Below are 18,073 nucleotides of genomic sequence, written 5' to 3'. Positions count from 1 at the left end.
CTCAAAAATATCACTGAACCATCTGTTGGCTTTTCCCAAAACCAATTTTCTGATTTGAATTATGAAGTTAAACTGGTGATTATACTGGCACTGGTGGTCAGAACTTCATGTGTATAGCCAGAATTAAGTTTAGATCATACCTCATTGCCGACCCAAACAATATCCAAAAGCATTACCCTCAAGTCAAAACCAGAAAGGTTTTTATAAATCAAACTTAAGAAACTATTTACGACATTAATTATGGAAACTGAAGGGCAGCATATCGATTTGAAACAACCTTGAGGTCCGAGTTGGTTTTTCACAAGCTTGATTCAACGAATATATATATTTTTCTTACAGTTTTATTTCTAGGGTTGTTGTCTCCTTTTGTTTCAAGGGAAGGATAAGCTTCATTTATGACAAATTCTTGCCTGCCAATGTTACTTTTGTTCAATGATCACATACAAAATAGTGGAAAAAAAGACAAAGAAATCAGTCAGTTTACTGTTCTATGTAGTTAGTATCAGTGGAAGTGTGCACAACCGTCTTGAATCACGCTCGCACTATGATTTTTTCCAAGTGGGAGGAAACAAACCTACCCAAATTTTACAAATTAACTGTTTTATAAAAAGGTTAGCCATAGTTTAATATGAGCTTAAAAACTAAATTTAATCCAGAACATGATATTTAACCACACTCTTCAACTTACAGACAGTAATAACTTAACTACCACAAGTACATAGAAAAACAAGTCCACTAAATACAATTTTGAAAATCCCTGATTACAACTTCTGTAAATTGCTAGTACAGAAGGTTTATTAGTCTATTTCGACCCAGGATTGATTACAATTGGTTTGGTCCACGTTTTAAAAAATTAGTAAAGGGCTTATCTAAATATGTATGTAGCTATAAAATATCTCTGCAAAGGGCTTTATTAGAAGTATAGTCTGATTTTTTTCATGTACAAAGACCTGCGATGTAACCATTCACAATGATAACTTCAGTGAAATGAAGAAAATGAAGCTCACACGAATTAAACAAACATTTGCTGAAGTTTTTTCAAACATTTCCTATTTTGTTTGGATAAATAAAGGGTATTAGGTCAGCTAATTACAAGCAGATGTTGACAAAATTTAGGTGTTTAAACATACATCACTAGTTTAAAAAACAGTGTATCTTAAGTGTTCACAGCCATGGCTTAGATACTGTAAAATATGTTGAGTCAGATCAACAGGGGTATTACTAATTTTTTGGAAGCATTTACTCTTAAACTGTTCTTTTTTCCAAGAATGTTCCAAGAAAGGTTTTTACTCTGACACAAACATACTCGGATTAGTACAGTTATATTTCACATTATTTCAGACATAATCTTGGTTGAGGCTAAAGAAGAATCTTAAAACTACCAAACACTTACAAAGATAAGAAAGAAAGTACATGTACATTTTATCATTAATAAGAAGGGGGAAAACAACACAATAACACCACACACATTTAAACTTGTAAAAATACTCTATCAGTTTGGCAAGGCTAAGAAAATTGCCGAGGAATTATTATAAAGAGACAACTGCTCTCTGGGAGTTGCTGCTTAAGCACGCTCTCCGCGGATACGACGTGCCAACTGGATGTCCTTCGGCATGATGGTGACACGCTTAGCGTGGATGGCGCACAGGTTGGTATCCTCAAACAGACCAACCAGATAGGCCTCGCTGGCTTCCTGCAAGAAGGAAAGAGAATGAAAACAAACAATTAAATAAAGGAAACGTGGAGATTGTAGTTGAGTTGTATTTTGCAAGTAACTAAAGACAAGTATGATATTAGGTCCTTGGAAAACGTAGGAAAAAATTCCTTTCTTAACTGACTCTTTATTAGAAAGCAAGCAAACTCAAGCAGGTAGTGAGTGCAACACAAACCATTGCTACAATCAAGGGTACCCATTTATACACTTGATAGGTAAAGAGAAGCAACTGTGGATTATTTTGTCTTGCCCACAAGATGCATCCCGAGGACTCTGACAACTGAACTGTATCAGGTCTATGTACACTGAACCACATGTGTTTGATCTTTTACTGTGGGAATCAATCATCAACATGGAAATATAAAGCTATAGGCCTAGCAGTTGTAATTTCTTCCTCAGGCCGACAGTTATTCCAATAAAAATGTAATAAACGGGAAAATTACACACCCAAAGTGTTAATAATAATAATAAAAATATCAAAGTCTTATATAGCGCACGTATCTACCAAACAAGGTACTCAAGGCGCTGAGTATATAAAAACTTTCAGAAAGATAGGTAATTGCAGTGATGAATTTTGAGACCCAATTATTTAGCACCTTATAAGGGTTTACAAGGTGCTACGGCGCATACAGCAGCCACAGCCAGGAAAACCAGGGCGAACCCCTTCTCTTTTCGAAAAGTGCACTAGGTTCTTTTACATGCGTTACACAACACATGGGACCAACGGCTTTACGTCCCATCCGAAGGACGAAGCAATGGTTAAGTGTCTTGCTTAAGGACACAGGTGTCACGGCTGGGGATTCGAACCCACACTCTGCTGATCAGAAACACCAGAGTTTGAATTCGGCGCTCATAACCGCTCGGCCACGACACTTCCATTTGTAACCATTTGTTCAACCATTGCAATAATTTCACTAGTGCAGGTGAAACAATAGTAAGCAACGGTGTGGGTTGATTCCGAAGTGTGTCTGACCTGTCCATACAACTGCATTTCCTTTACTTATTAAGCAACAGGTCAGGACAACACAGAATAAACACAGACACTTCATTGTTTAGGAATACAGGAAATCTGATCCAGAGGTAGTGTGTTTCCTGTGACCGTGATTAAAATTGTTGTTACAGGTGATTGTGTCCAAGTTGTGGAGAGGTGAAAAGGTTAATTGATTAATGGCCTTTATTTACACACCTTAGACTTTATGTACAATGTGATACAGTATAACTAAAATTTAGTCATGTACATAAATGTACAACAGACCTCCTTACAAGTTTTTAAAATAAGCTATAGACCCCTTTATACACGTACACAACATGGACACACCTCCAAGCAATGCGCGATGACCATTTCCATCATTTTGGAAGTCAAATCATTTGGGCATGTTTGTGCATGATTTTGATTCCCAAAATGGTTAACAGGATAGGCGTGTGTAAGTGCGCTGTGCATTGTGCAAAGGGGTCAATACTCAGGATTGAGGAAAACCGATGATTTGGTATGAGATAATCACATGACCTGAGTGAACACTGCACTCTACAGCAAGTCTAAAAACTCATCTGTACCCAAGTGAAACAGTTGGAAACAACGTTCACTGTTGCCATTGCTTTGCAATTAAGAGTTTTAAGCAATTTTTGGGACCTCGTCAAATTTTACTCGGGGAATACATCTACCTGTGTGAAGACTGATTCTTAAAACATAGGCCTATAATTTTCCAACTATTAACTCAAATAATTTAGAAAAAAAGTAATGCTCAAAGATTATGCCTTACAGGGGATGATTTCTAACTGTTTGTATTCTGGGTCAAGTGCCACATTTTTAGATTTTTTAAAATTATTTCACTGGCACCATTGGAGTTTTTCTATCTCCATTATTACAAATGTATGTGAATGAACACAAACCTGCAGAGCTCCAATAGCAGCACTCTGGAATCGCAGCTCTGTCTTGAAGTCCTGAGCGATCTCACGGACCAAACGCTGGAAAGGCAGCTTGCGGATCAGAAGCTCGGTACTCTTCTGGTAGCGACGGATCTCACGGAGAGCCACAGTACCGGGGCGGTAACGATGGGGCTTCTTGACCCCACCAGTAGAGGGCGCACTCTTACGAGCAGCCTTGGTGGCCAGCTGTTTACGAGGAGCTTTACCTCCAGTTGACTTACGAGCAGTTTGCTTGGTACGAGCCATGTTTACTTAGTTTCTCTGTGGAAAATGAATGTAACCATATTAAAGTTATTTACATTTTTTAAGCAGTTAATCCAATCCTACATTTAACCTTGATATTTGAAATCATTCAACTGTGTTCAGTAAATTTTCTGTATACAGAACTGTGTACTGTGTAGCATTGATTCACAACATGTCGTATTAATTGCAGGCTGACAAAGTGCATTCTATCATTTCATAGTTGAATTGAATGGTCATTAAGTGTAGTCATGTGGTGTGCACCAACAAGCAAAAAGCAAAACACTAAACCATGTAAACTAACTAACCATCAAGCATTTGAAGGGAGACCACTTAAACAGTAGCCTATTAACCACGAATGCATTCACTGTGTCCAAACAGTAAATGAAATCAGTTAAAATTTTTGCATTTCGTAGGACTTGAGTATGAACATCAGCAACTTTGAAAATGTCCCCAAAATGTTAAAAGTCAAACCGGTGTACACCAGAGCCAGAGAAATCCATGTACAATACAATAACAATTACCAACTTACATGTCACTAGGCAAGCATCTTAAAATACAAAAGTTTGTACAGTTTTTTCAGAACAGCGGTTTGGACTCAGCAGTATATATGTAACAGTTAATCAAGAGTCAGGATCCACACAGTAACAAGCACACAATGAAATGATGATGTTTATGTAGTGTACAACTACTACATCCTATCTGGAGATCCTGATAGTTGCGTGTGTCAAGGAAGGACGTACATCCTGTGGTTTAGTTGTCATGACTTTGTCAAAGCGTGAATTCTACCTCCATAGTCAAAGCAATTTCATGAACTGTAATTGCGGTTTAAAAGATTTTTAATCAGTACAAAATTTTAATCAGCACCGGAAGAAATACTATTCACTATGACTATAATATGAGGAACAATTCAATGTCAATGAAAAGTGTAATTACTAGTTAAAAAAATAGCTTTACTTAGTTCATGAATACAATAGACGTTTTGCATATATGACAGCAGCATTGAGTGGGGTGCCCTTTGCCTACAAAAGGACGTTGTTCATTGGCCAGACCTACGACGCACGCAAAAATCTGTACGACCGTCAGGAAGATTACCGTTTCATCACAACTTGGACTATGACAAACTGAAATTGATTGTGTCCACATCATTGAGTTTCTCCAATCAAGACATTATTTACATTTGACAATATTTAAGTATTGTTTAGAGAAAGACTCTGCTAGGGTCAAAACGTCAGGCCATTAAGTACTGTTTCATTAAGGTCCTGGATAACTTTCCGTCTGGCGCCACCACTTTTCCACTCATTTTTACAAAAAAAAGGATATCTCATTGAGGTAAACTAGATACTATCGTAGCGTCATATGTTATCGACCCTCATATGTTTTCGGTCCCCAACTTTGATTGTGCAAGCTGCACCGGTGACAGAAGCTATGCAGTTTACTCACGGTCTGTATTTTCATCAGGCTTAATCATGCTGAGAATAAAGATTCCTGTCATTGGTTATGCTCAAACATTTATAAAATGATTGATTTTTTTGTACTAATCGCTAGTGCATTATTATGCCAACATTCAAATGAGTCAACGTAACAACATCCAACCTCGACAGTTCAAAACAAAATTACTATCTGCTAGATTGAGTTTCATTCTGCTTTAGTCACTAGATGGATCACATGAGGTGGTTACTATTTGGGATTCTATGGTGTGCAAATGTGGGGAAAATATTAAAATATTTTAAGTGAAAATGACAAAAAAAAATTTTTTTGATTTACTGCATACTGTAATAAATTCCGATAAGCGTAATAAATATTAAGTCTAGAGAAAATATCATAGATTGGTTTCTTATCTCCTGAAACCAAAAATTACTGGTCTGAAATGGGGGAAAAAGGATTGTTACGAAGTGTGTGTGCTTCAAGGGGGGGGGGGGGGTGTTTTACTTTCATGCCTTATGATATCTCCGGTCCCATACATAAACTTTTCCAAGGACCTTTTGGGTTAGTAAGCAATTTACAAATAGGCAAGTCCTTCATATTTTCTTATTATTCATAAATTAACATTTTTTAAATAAATAAATAAATACTAATAGACAAATGCTCCATTAAAAATTAAAAATGATTGACAAAAAAATGTAATTAAATTTGTTAAGTAGTTATTGAATAATATTTTAGATTTATTTTGCACGTCATACTAGCTTCTGAATATTCAATAAAATACCAACCAATGAAAGGTGTGAAAATATATGAACCAAAACTTTAAAAATTTCAACATACCATGAAGTGTAAGTGTTATTGTTAAAAAATTAGATAGATGATTTGAAAAAAAAATACATAGTTTTTGATTGTGAACAGTTTTCCTGTTATCCTACTGAAAACACATGACACCAGGATATATTATTTCATATCGAATGAAAAAGTGGTGGCGCCATACATAAACTTTTCGGAAAAGTTTCCGTATGGCGCCACCACTTTTTCATTTGAAATGAAATAATATAGTATCTAAATTACCTCAATGAGATATCCCTTTCTGTAAAAACTTTTCCAAGGACCTTTTGGGTTAGTAAGCAATTTACAAATAGGCAAGTCCTTCATATTTTCTTATTATTCATAAATTAAAAATTTTTAAATAAATAAATAAATACTAATAGACAAATGCTCCATTAAAAATTAAAATTGATTGACAAAAGAATGGTCATAATAATATATTCGGCATGTTTTCCAATGAACGAAGGAAATTAAAAACAATTGTTTAATTAGTTGGTTAAGTTAGTTTTAGTATTGTTTTGTAATGTATCATCATCATCTGAAAAATTGAGAATAATTTTTTTTTTAAATAATCATGATAATTATAAATCAAAAAATATAAAATTATACAATACAAACAACATATGAAAAAACAATACAATTGTTAAATCAATCAATATTCTAATAAAAAATGTAACATTTATATTACCCTCTACCATCTTTCTTTGTGGTGCACAGTAAAAAAAAAAGACACGTAATTGCGCAATGCTATACTGAAAAGCGAAATACTAAAAGTATAACAACAATCAAGTGTTGTAACGCATTTTATGCACGCACTTTAACCTCTGGAAAAAGGAAACACACAACGTAAAATTGTTCCTAGTTTTTACGATTATTTCCAAAGATATTGATAACAACAAATAACTCACAGTCATCTAGATGTAGTATTCAAAGCAATTCAAGAACAAATTCCGGAAAAAGTGAATGGAAAAAATTATAAAACGTGGTCATATCTACCTTCCTTTCTAACAGATCTCTGTACGTAGTTTTCAACACAATAATATTTTTAGCCGCGGGTATTTTTTTTCTTCTCTCATCATTTGCTATATACCCTCTTTCAACAAACTTCATAAGTACAATATTTTGTTTTAAATTTAATAGATAAGTAAGTGTTAATATTTAAAATACATGTATACTTCTCACACATTTTATGTTTTTCTGTTTCTAAAAAAGTATAATTTGTTTAATTTGAATATTTATACTAAATTAATTATGTTTCAAATAGTTAAAATTTTCTGAATTGAGGTGAATGACCCCTTTGAATAATAAGCTGCAGATGTCACGCAATAATAAATGCAATTTTGTTTCAAAAGCTTCACCAATTAAATTTATGAACTAGTACTCAGTTCTCTCTGCTCAGCCCTTCTCTCTATTCTGTGTCTGTTAAATTTCCAGAAATGTCCAGAACAAAACCATAGATATAGAAGAAGCAGAGAGTAGTCGTCTCGCTCGAAGCTCATTGCACCCGGCCCCGGCCCCTCTCCGCCCCGCCCACCACACGCGCACCACCGACCCCCCCCCCCCCCCCCCCCCAACCACCAACCATGGGACGTTTAATTGCGGCCAACAGAGGGCGGTAAATAATAACAATCCGCAAAAAAAAGGTTTTTTTCCCAGAGTAAAATTTTAGGCCAAAATAGATGTGACTGGTTAAAAAAATATAACGGTTTGAGAATACAATGAGTGGACATTGCTTTAGCTGTACCGACAAGTTTGGAATATTCAAGAGAGAGGTACGTAAAATATTTACATTTCAGGTTTTCATCAAATAACAAACCTGTTTCGTTGGAGCGTTGGTTAAAAATGTCATGCCTGTTGACTTCGTGTGAAGCTGTGGGTGTGGTAGTGTGATGATTGTTAGCCCACCTTGTTGAGCTGTTAATGGTCTCATCACTGTCATAGGAGACCGATGTTAAAAGCTGAGCCATTAAAAGCTCAACAAGGTGGGCTAGTGTGATGTGTACTGTGTCAATCCATGGAGTCTTCCTCCATGGTCAATCCATACCCCCTTTTTTTACCCCTTTTTTTATGTCAAAATTTCGCAAAAAAGGGGTACAGCGCCCAAGTTACTGGGTCTGGTCAAACAGTCAACTGTGCATAGCATAGAGCTCGAGTTAAGCATCCATCATGTCATGTCGACAACTCGACCGTCGTCGGACAACTCGTCCGTTCGGACAACTCGACGGTTCAGACAACTCGACGGTTCGGACAACTCGACGGATAAATAATTTATTCAACCGTCAGACAACTTAACTTGGGGTCAAGCCAAGTCGACGGATGGCCGTGACGGGGGCTCAGCGCGGGGCGGGAGGGGTAAATAGCGGCCTGGGGGGTGGGGATGTACTGATTTGGTTGGTAATCCATTTTTTATCAAGACAAAAATTACATTGTGCTTCACAGCTCTATGAAGTGTCTTTGTTTCTACCTCCATGGTCTCACCGCTCACCACAAACCCAAATAAAGACAAATCCCACTGACTATCTATCAGAGTATAACAATTATTATTATTAACAAAGCAACACAGACAGTTAATAAAACAAACCAGCAACAAAACATAGACAGCAGAGTATATTATTTTATAGAAACTTGAACTTGAAGTTTACCATACATGTATATTTGATTTTTAATGGTATTGACTGAATAATGTATGCATTAAAAAAACATTTAACAAAAACACTGTTAAAACCAATATATTTCTTTATTTGTAAGAGTGACCAGAGTACTAAGAGGAATACTGAGCTGAGAAAGATTCTAAGAACATTTGGAGGTGGTGTTTTGTTTTGTTTGTGATCAACTTTTATTTTGTATTTGTGTGTGTGCTGAAACCACTAACTCACACAGCCCTAGACAGCCCTATACGAACGGAGTCCGTGATTTGGGCTAAAGGGCATGAAGAGACCCATTATGTAATTAAGTAAATTCTCAAATATGAAAAGAGAAGTATTTCAGAATTTTTGCTAATTTTTTTTGGTCTTTTTTGCTGTTTTTTTTTTATAATTTAGCATGGCTGCAAGAGCTGTGGTTATGCCTTCTGCAGTAAGTGTGTGAGTAACTCAATAGTGCTGCCAAACCAAGGCACGAAGGAACAACATGTGTGCAACAAGTGCTACCAGCGGCTCACAGCCCCACCTGTTACAAGCACGGACCAGGGGAAAAACAAGCACATGATGGAACCACCTGAAAATTTCAAGAAGTATGAATTGATGAGGATGAAGACCCGATCATAAAAGTTCATACTTTTTTTGTATTTGTAAAAATAGTTGCAATTTAATCCTCAATCCTTTGTGAAATCAACCCTGGGATTTGCAATCACAGCGCTGTGTGTTTAAATGTTTAAATCTAGCAACGGTTACTACGAGTTTCACAATGACAATGAAGTTTTGTCATCTAATGATCTATTGTCATCTAGTTACTGAATCACAGTTAAAGAACTTATGCAATTCATAGTGTAAAACTTGAGCCATGACTACACAGTTCTCTTTCATGTTATAAATGAATCGCATGCATATTTTAAAAACCTTTAAACTTATTTTTCATACTTTATTCACCATCCAAGGAGGATAGCCGTCCTTGCTTCCAAGAACCAAATGGGAACACAGGCTTCAGCTACCTCAACCTCTTTCTCTGTGAATTCAAGGAAGAGGGGTCTTGTGAGATCACAGGACGTGGAAATCGCCGACAGACTAGAGAGACTCAAAGAAGACAGGAAAAAAGCAAGAGGTAATACAAAAGATTTTTGATTACAAGACATTTCAAAATAGGAAAGGTTGGAAGGAAAATTTCTTTATTGCACTTGTTTAGGTTTGGTTAATAATGAAAACAATACTGTGATGTAGAATCAATACTTTCTTCAAATATTTTTCACATTCAGTGTTTTAAATATTCTTCCTTGTTTTTACCCATATACACCGATGTGTGTCAGCACTGTACACTCATTACCTACCCGAGTTCTGTGAAAAAAAATCACAGGCATATTACTCGGGTGGGATTCGAACCCACGACCCCTGCAACCCCAGAGCAGTGTCACACCAACCAGACCACCGAGATTGCCCGGTGGCTAGAGGCAGTTCGAATCCTATGTTTTAGCAGCGGGCACTGCAAACGACTTAGTAGACGCCAAATTTGCATCAGGGATAAAGAATATTCATCCTAGTTTTTTACCAATATATACCATATAATACATTGATGTGTCTCAGTATTTTCAAGTTACACATGTATTTTGTTTGTTTATCTTTTCAAGGTCGTACTCTATCAACCGAAGAGATAGAGGATAGACTGCAGAGGTTGAAAGGAAATGACCCTCATTCTGCATCAAGCACTGCTTCTTCAGTACCAGTAAGTGAGACTGCAGGACTTGCAATTACAATGTTGTTGGTTCGCATCCCCCAAGGCGCCCGCTGATTTCACAATGTCAAGAATAAGTATCGTCGTCTAGTTACTGAAAAACTATGTTTATATTTGTGCAATTCATGGCCATAGACGTTTAACCAATGTTCGTATGAGAGAAATTGGCTGTTTTCAGCTTGCCATTTGTACCCACTTGTGGAAGATTTGATGAGTTCCCTTGACGGAAAAGATCATAACAAACAAACAATTCATGAACCCAAAGTATGTATGTTTGAAAAATGATATCATGTGTTAAATGCACCCACATCATACAGTTCGTTGCACAGTGGTGCCACCAGACATAATCTGTGTAGCATGGTTTTATGGTTTTATGTGTTTGGTCAACTCACTATATCAATAGCAACAATAGTAGGAGGGTTAATTTTTGCAAGCAGATAAGTATCTTCATTTCACTTTACAGCCCCATCAAGCTCCCGATCAGCGCACACAGTTTGAGCAAACCAAAGACTTGATGGAGCAGATGAAGGAAGAGGCAGCCATAGATGCTAAGAGGGAAGGCATGGAAATATCAGGTAGATATTTATAGGTATAAAAGTAAAAGTACAACTCGAACAGCAGTACTACTTTGAAAGGTCACTGAATAAAACAAATAACAGTGTACGTGTACACGTACATCTGTAATGCTGTATGAAGGGCATCTGGCACCAAACTATTAACTTTAGGCAAACAGGTATTAAAATTTTGGTTTAGAATGATTTTACATATTGTAATGACAAGCCTGGAATTACTGTGATACCACACATACCATGGTCTTTGTTGCCGTGGTCTTGGCCTTGGTGCCCCTTCTTCATGATCTGATCAACATCCCTGATCAGATCAGGTTGGCTCAGTGATTTTTTTTCCCTGTGTGGATTGGGTTTCATCCCCCAACTTGATTGTGTGGGCTTTACCCACCGGGGTTATCTCAAGTTTTCTCAAATCTTCTTCATCATGTTATTTTCGCTTGTTGTGCTGAATATTGGATGTGTGATAAATTAAAAAATTACTAAAATAAGTCTCCTTGATGTCCATCTAAAGGACACAGAATTAGTGCCGCAACTGAAACATGAACCCATACTCTGTCACCATCAGAGCTTAATTCTGCCCTTTTCTTTCCCTTTCTATGATTCAATGCAAACAGAGGAATCTGCAGGTGGTGGAGGAACGAGCAGTGAGCAAAATTTTGAGGAGGAGATGATGAAGCTGATGCAAGACGCCCAGGAGGAGTTGAAGAAAGACGAGGAGGGTTTGAAACGAGATGCAGAGTTAGCAGTGAGACTCGCCAAACTCAACACTAAAACATCAGGTACTTTAGTGAAAAATATAACAAATCACTGTGGTATTATTATAACTGAAAGCAAGTGATCGTTCAAGACATTTTTAAGGATTGTGAATTTGGGAGAAAAAAATTATGAGTTTACTCCACAACTTTTGCTATAAAGTTTAAACCAGAGCCATGTAGGCCCTATTGAGAGGGTTGTGAAAACTTGCGATTAGAAGCCACTTTGCCTGATAAAATTACTCAATGGCGAATGGTGCCAGCTTAGTCTGCCAATTGTGTTGTGCTGCATCCAACAACCTCATGACCAAAGAAAACTGGTCCCTTAACGATACAACTCTCTCAATACACAGTTCTGGCCAGTAACAATCTTGCAGAGAATATATTTTGTCTGAAAAACATTCAAATATGCATTTGAAGGCCCCCGAAAACTGCTGTTGTTCATTTTGCAGGGAAGGTTAAAATTTTGATTAATAAACGTCACCTGAGCTTGGGCGGAAGGAATTGTTTCTTTGTGAGGTTTGATATGAACCAAATATGCGTAATTGGTTTTATGGATTGACCATGTTAAGGTGGAGATGGACCTAAAGGAGGTGAAGGTGCGGGCGTTGATGATGAAGAGGAAGATGAAGAAGCTGCAACTCAACGACTTATTAAACAGGTAAGACACACAGGTCGATTGATCCTTGCGGGCCTTGTCATATACTATTTTACATGCAACTTGGAGGCAACCAACTGCAGTGCATGCTACAAGACCACTTTGGTAGCCCCAAAGTAATTTTTCAAACAATTTCTAGCGATTCCCAAGAAAATTATGAGAACATTAAAATGTGAATGGATTCTCTTCTTTGAGATTTCCTGGAACTGGTTACCTGTAAATTGCCTCATGTGAGATGGCCCTTGGTGTTCGGGGCAGTATCTTTATTACCTGTCTTTAATAGTTTGTCAGCATTGTAAAAGTTGCAGCAAACATCTCTGTGGATAATATTGACCTTACGCTACTGTAGAGCTAAGTCTTTCAGAGATGTTTGTATCCTGTTTGGCCTACCCCCCCCCCCCCCCCCCAATTCCAGTGAGACCTGAGCAGCTTCTTGTTAATTAATGTACATCACTTCTCATTTCACTTCTAAATTCTGACAAATGTAGACATTACCATTCCTCCCACCTCCCCCCCCCTAGAAATGACAACTTGAGAAACTTAAAAAAATCAACAAAATAAAAATCACCTGATAGAACATGTTTTCCTCTATCACAATCAACCAAGAAACAACTGGGCTCTTCAAAATTTACAATTTTATTACCATTTTTGTACAGTGGTTAGGTCACAAACTAGTCAAATTATATACTTTACATAATAAATCCACCAACAAACCTCACTCTTCTGTTTCTAAAGTTACTTAAAGTGTTCATTGTTTGCGATTTGTTTCTTGTTGAGGGCTGATGTGGTTTAACCAGAATCAGAATTTAAACTATCAGCAGTGACACACCCAGGATTTATTATTTTTGGGGGGTGGGCCATATTTTCCCAAAAAATTTCTTTCGAAGATTGTAAAACAAAAAATCAAAACAAATCAAACAAACAAATTGAATACCTTGGAGGGGCTGGGATCAATCCCCCGACCCATCGTCCCCCACCCCCCCCCCCTTTTCGGGTGCACCACTGTGATTATTAGTGATCCCAGTTAGAGATTACATCAAGGTTGAGATGGAGAAGCTGTCTGCCTTTCTTCAGTAGATCACAAACTTATGCAGTCTTACTTTAACCCCCTGTGATGAATCTTGAACAACAAATCAATGCATAGTAACTTTCTGAGAAATCCTCAAGAACAATTTGTTCACCATGCTGCAACTCTGACTTCAGTGCCCATTTTAATAGAGCTGCCCAGCAGCAGATTTTTTGCTAACTGTGCGATTTCCATTTAACCGTATAGCACACGAAAAGGCATGCTAACCTTCCGATGAAGTCAGAGTTGCAGCATGGTGACATTTTTTGTTTACCATCTTGGAAAGAGTTTTGTTTCAGAAAAATGCCCTCCCCCCCCCACCCCCCTCCACCCACAACCCAAATTAAATCCTGGGTGCGTCACTGCTGGTATTTTAAAGTATGATTCTGGTTAGACCACATCAGCCCTCACCAATAACAATTTTAGTAACTTTGGAAAGTTTTTTATTTTTATTTATTTATAAAGTAAAGTACATGTACATGTATAATTAATTGACTAATTTGTAACCTACCAACTGTACAAAAATAGTCTTAAAGTTGTAAATTTTGAAGAGCCCAGTTGTTTCTTAGTGGATTCTGATAGAGGATGACATGCTCTATCAAGTGATTTTCATTTCATTGACTTTTGGAATGATGCGTTATTTCAAAAATTGGGTCAAATGTCACGATAACATATTAAAGATCATAGTGACTTGTACAAAAATAGTCATAAACTTGTAAATTTTGAAGAGCCCAACTGTTTCTTAGTGGATTCTGATATTGGAAGACATGCTCTATCAAATGATTTTTATTTCGTTGATTTTTGGAATGATACATTATTTCAAAAACGGGGTCAAAGGTCACGATAACATTATTAAAGATTACAGTGACCTACATTTCAGAAAATTTATTTTTGATGAAAGAATTGATTTGAGCGTGCAATTCTCATCAATTTGATACCAAATTTGCATATATGTGATAAAAATTGACATGGTTATGACATATTTTTACCAAAAAGGTTTCTGCCCTGACCACATGGAAAGTCCGATCGGGCTGAAAATTGGTGTGCATTCATTGCTCATTAGGACCTACAAGCACAGCAATTTTTATCAAAATCGGAAGACATGAGGTAAAAAAGTGTGTTGGTCTGACATGGAATGACCCGTAGGCGGAGTCAACCCCCAAACAACTTTATATATATTTTAAACATATAAATCGTGACAAACAATTACTAAAAAAATTGTTTTATTGTTCGTAAGCATATACTCTTATGTTTGAAAGAAAACAAATTCTATTTCCAGGTGACTTTAAGCATTTAATTTAATTGATTAGTTTTTATGTTTTTGAATTTTTTATTTGATGATAACTGTGAGAAATGCAAGTATAAAGATAAGCTGTATCGCCATGAAAGTAAAAAAGAGGATGAGATGTTATATTCCATTCATACATTATGACCTTTGAAACTTTGAAGTGGAATAAAAATCCCTCAATTTACCCAGAAATTATCTTATAGTTAATTAAAGGCAGTGGACACTACTGGTAATTACTCAAAATAATTGTTAGCATAAAAACTTACTTGGTTACCAGTAGTGGAGAGCTGTTGATAGTATAAAACATTGTGAGAAACGGCTCCCTCTGAAGTAACGTACATGTAGTTTTCGAGAAAGAAGTTGTTTTCCACGAATTTGATTTTGAGACCTCATATTTAGAATTTGAGGTCTTGAAATCAAGCATCTGAAAGCACACGACTTTTTGTAACAAGGGTGTTTTTCTTTCATTATTATCTTGCAACTTCGATGACCAATTGAGCTCAAATTTTCACAGGTTTGTTATTTTATGCATATGTTGAGATCCACCAAGTGCGAAGACTGGTCTTTGACAATTACCAATAGTGTCCACTGCCTTTAAAAGAAACTACATTTTTTGGAGTTAGGCTGTTTTGCAGTGGAAGGGCCATACCATGCACTGCAATGGGTTACTACCAGGTTGCTTATAAAATGCCTTGCATGTCAAGACCCTAATCATTTATTTTTTTATTTTTTTTTTAACCCAATGAAGCTTTTAGAGGAGGACAAGTTAGAAGCAAGAATGGGTGCAACTGGTTACTCGGCACAAGATCCTCAGTCTCAGCCACTTCCTGCACAAAAGGTAACTACATGTCGTTTGTTTTGAAATAGTGCTAACTAGAAAAACCAATCATTGTCATGAGACTTAAACAGGAAGGGTTTAGTGCAAGAGACCCTTTGCATATGATGTGACAAGTTCAAACAGCATCCTCATTAAGGCAGGCATGATATTCTTTCTACGTACGTCTTCCTAAGTCTTATTTCAGGATTTTTTGTTGCTCTTGGAAAAATCAGAAAAAGTGTGATCAAATAGCCTGAAAAGTATACTAAAGTCTACACCATGTGTTCAAGTAGGTTTGCCCTTGTACCCACTAAAATATTTCTACTTTTATCCAAGGACAAAATATCATGCCTGTTAAGGTCGAATGAAGACCTATCATTGGCTTAGAGTTTTGTTTGTGGTGTGTATACATGTACTTGTTAGCGTTGTTTGACCTAAAGGATGCGCCCAATGCAAGGGGTCTATAGTCCACGTAGCTACTTGTGACATCAAACTCACAAAAGAGTCTCAGAGCATTGACTTGCTGCAGGAACTATTAATTTATCAGTGCTTGTACACAGCTCAGTGGGAAAACCCCAAATCATTGCTCTCATTGAGATTGCACTGTCTGAGTTTTTGTATAAATTTTTCAAATGTGTTAAGGTGGTACATCTAAAAACTTGATCAATTATTGTTTTTATATATCTTGAACTTTTATGAAAATCGTGTCACAAAAAGTAAAATTTCTCATATTTATGACCAGTGTAGTATCTTGCCTGCCTGGAAATGACCTGGAATGTACATGTACATTGCTGCTCTTTTTGTAAGCAAAAGTGACATGGTCTATTTTTGTGTGGTATATATGTTACGTCTCCCCCTACTTTGTGTCTTACTTTCAATTTCTGTTTTTTTGTTAATGATGAAGCCATCAGGTGCTGAAGTTACCTCAGACCCAGACGAGCTCCCATGGTGTTGTATCTGCAATGAGGATGCCTCACTAAGATGCCATGGATGTGATGAGGACCTGTACTGCTCACGATGCTTCAAGTAAGTTGTCTTGCCTTCTTAACAAATTGTTAACAAAATCTTCGTTTTTCTCTTGCCATTCTGTGTGCTTCCATCCCTTTTCCCTTGACTGCTTCTGCTATGCCTGTGTATGACTTATTTTATTCTGCCAGGCATTTACACATTTCCAACTATTGTTGAATTGTTTATCATGAATTTATAGGAGTTTAATGTTTTATATTATTCAGCAGGATGATCTTTTGAATTTTCAATATTTTCAATATAATTATCATGAATTTTATAGGAGTTAAATGTTTATATTATTTTATATACGATTTTCAGAGAGGGTCATGATGGCTACGATTTAAAAGACCACAGAACGTCGAATTTCAGACCAAAAGCTGGCCGAAAGTGATGACTTCAAATTCTCAAGTATAAACAAAATATCAACTTGTTTATTCATAAAGTGGCCTTGTGCATTCCATGGCATGTCCTGGCAGCCAAAATACTACACTGTTGATATAAGTTTATTGACATACTTTCAATGTAATTTCAGTTATTGTAAAAACAAAACCAGGTTAAGCCCGGTTCATTTCAGTTGTGTTCAACTCCTGCGAAACATTTGCTGAGAAAACAGCCATGTGACGTCAAAATACGCTCGCATTTGCAGTAAGTATGAACCGGGCTATACTTTGATATACAAACTCTTGGTAAATTTGGCATAAACTATAGTGCTGGCTGCCCAGACCAAGAGCCGTGGTTGGTCATAATTTAGAGCTGGGGAAACGTTGTTGAGCTAGTGCTTTGGCCCAATATCATAAAGCTGTCAAGCAGAAAATTAATTTCTTGGCTGAGCAAAAAAATTACCGTTAACAGTTGCAAAAATGACAACTGTATTGCATAACCTAGATTTCCTAAGTCAGTACATTCATGGCAGTGCTCTCAGGTATCCATTAACTCCTTGCCAGTAAACACAAGTGTCATGACTTGGGTTCGAACCCACTGAAAACTCACCCATCAGAACTGAGTTTGATGCTTGGAACTCAATATAATGCAATATCAATTATAACTGTAAGTGAATGGAACAAGTAAGATATTTCAAAGTAAAGAAACTGGATGTTTTTTTCTGTGAAATTTTATTTTAACATTTGCAAGCCATGTTTACAAAAATGAAATAGCGATGGATATATGGCTTCTCATTGCCTCTAACTGTACATACAGCGATGTTGGACTTAAAGATACTGGACACTATTGGTAATTGTCAAAGACTAGCCTTCACAGTTGCTGTATCTCAACATATGCATAAAATAACAAACCTGTGAAAATTTGAGCTCAATCGGTCATCTAAGATGCAAGATAATAATGAAAGAAAAATAGCCCTTGTCACACGAAGTTGTGTGCGTTTAGATGGTTGATTTCG

At 36.7% G+C, this 18,073-nt stretch overlaps 2 protein-coding genes across 2 annotated transcripts; one reads left to right on the top strand and one right to left on the bottom strand.

Moving 5' to 3' along the window:
* Positions 1-398: 398 nt before the first annotated feature.
* Positions 399-7,214, bottom strand: LOC117289832 (histone H3.3A). Its single transcript, XM_033771043.1, has 3 exons — positions 7,133-7,214; positions 3,605-3,901; positions 399-1,693 (listed from the first exon to the last, which is right to left on the bottom strand). Exons 2-3 carry the CDS (start codon positions 3,884-3,886, stop codon positions 1,565-1,567), a joined length of 411 nt encoding a protein of 136 aa, XP_033626934.1. The 5' UTR covers positions 3,887-3,901; positions 7,133-7,214; the 3' UTR covers positions 399-1,564.
* Positions 7,215-7,768: 554 nt separating this feature from the next.
* On the top strand, positions 7,769-17,960 carry LOC117292896 (abscission/NoCut checkpoint regulator-like). Its single transcript, XM_033775076.1, has 10 exons — positions 7,769-7,908; positions 9,178-9,368; positions 9,732-9,895; positions 10,416-10,510; positions 10,983-11,094; positions 11,703-11,867; positions 12,413-12,501; positions 15,601-15,690; positions 16,574-16,695; positions 16,996-17,960. The coding sequence occupies exons 1-10, from the start codon at positions 7,855-7,857 to the stop codon at positions 17,066-17,068; spliced, it is 1,155 nt and encodes a 384-aa protein (XP_033630967.1). The 5' UTR covers positions 7,769-7,854; the 3' UTR covers positions 17,069-17,960.
* Positions 17,961-18,073: the final 113 nt, after the last annotated feature.

This window comes from Asterias rubens, chromosome 1, assembly GCF_902459465.1.
Source record: "Asterias rubens chromosome 1, eAstRub1.3, whole genome shotgun sequence".
NCBI lineage: Eukaryota > Metazoa > Echinodermata > Asteroidea > Forcipulatida > Asteriidae > Asterias > Asterias rubens.
This window is presented reverse-complemented; position numbering and strand designations above follow the sequence as displayed.

Excerpts from the sequence above, each read along its gene's own strand:
- LOC117289832 (XM_033771043.1), bottom strand. The coding sequence starts at position 3,886 with ATGGCTCGTACCAAGCAAACTGCTCGTAAGTCAACTGGAGGTAAAGCT. Across the intron at positions 1,694-3,604 it reads CTGCTATTGGAGCTCTGCAG|GAAGCCAGCGAGGCCTATCT; the intron begins GTTTGTGTTCAT and ends TCCTTCTTGCAG.
- LOC117292896 (XM_033775076.1), top strand. The coding sequence starts at position 7,855 with ATGAGTGGACATTGCTTTAGCTGTACCGACAAGTTTGGAATATTCAAG. Across the intron at positions 15,691-16,573 it reads AGCCACTTCCTGCACAAAAG|CCATCAGGTGCTGAAGTTAC; the intron begins GTAACTACATGT and ends TTAATGATGAAG. Across the intron at positions 16,696-16,995 it reads TACTGCTCACGATGCTTCAA|AGAGGGTCATGATGGCTACG; the intron begins GTAAGTTGTCTT and ends TACGATTTTCAG.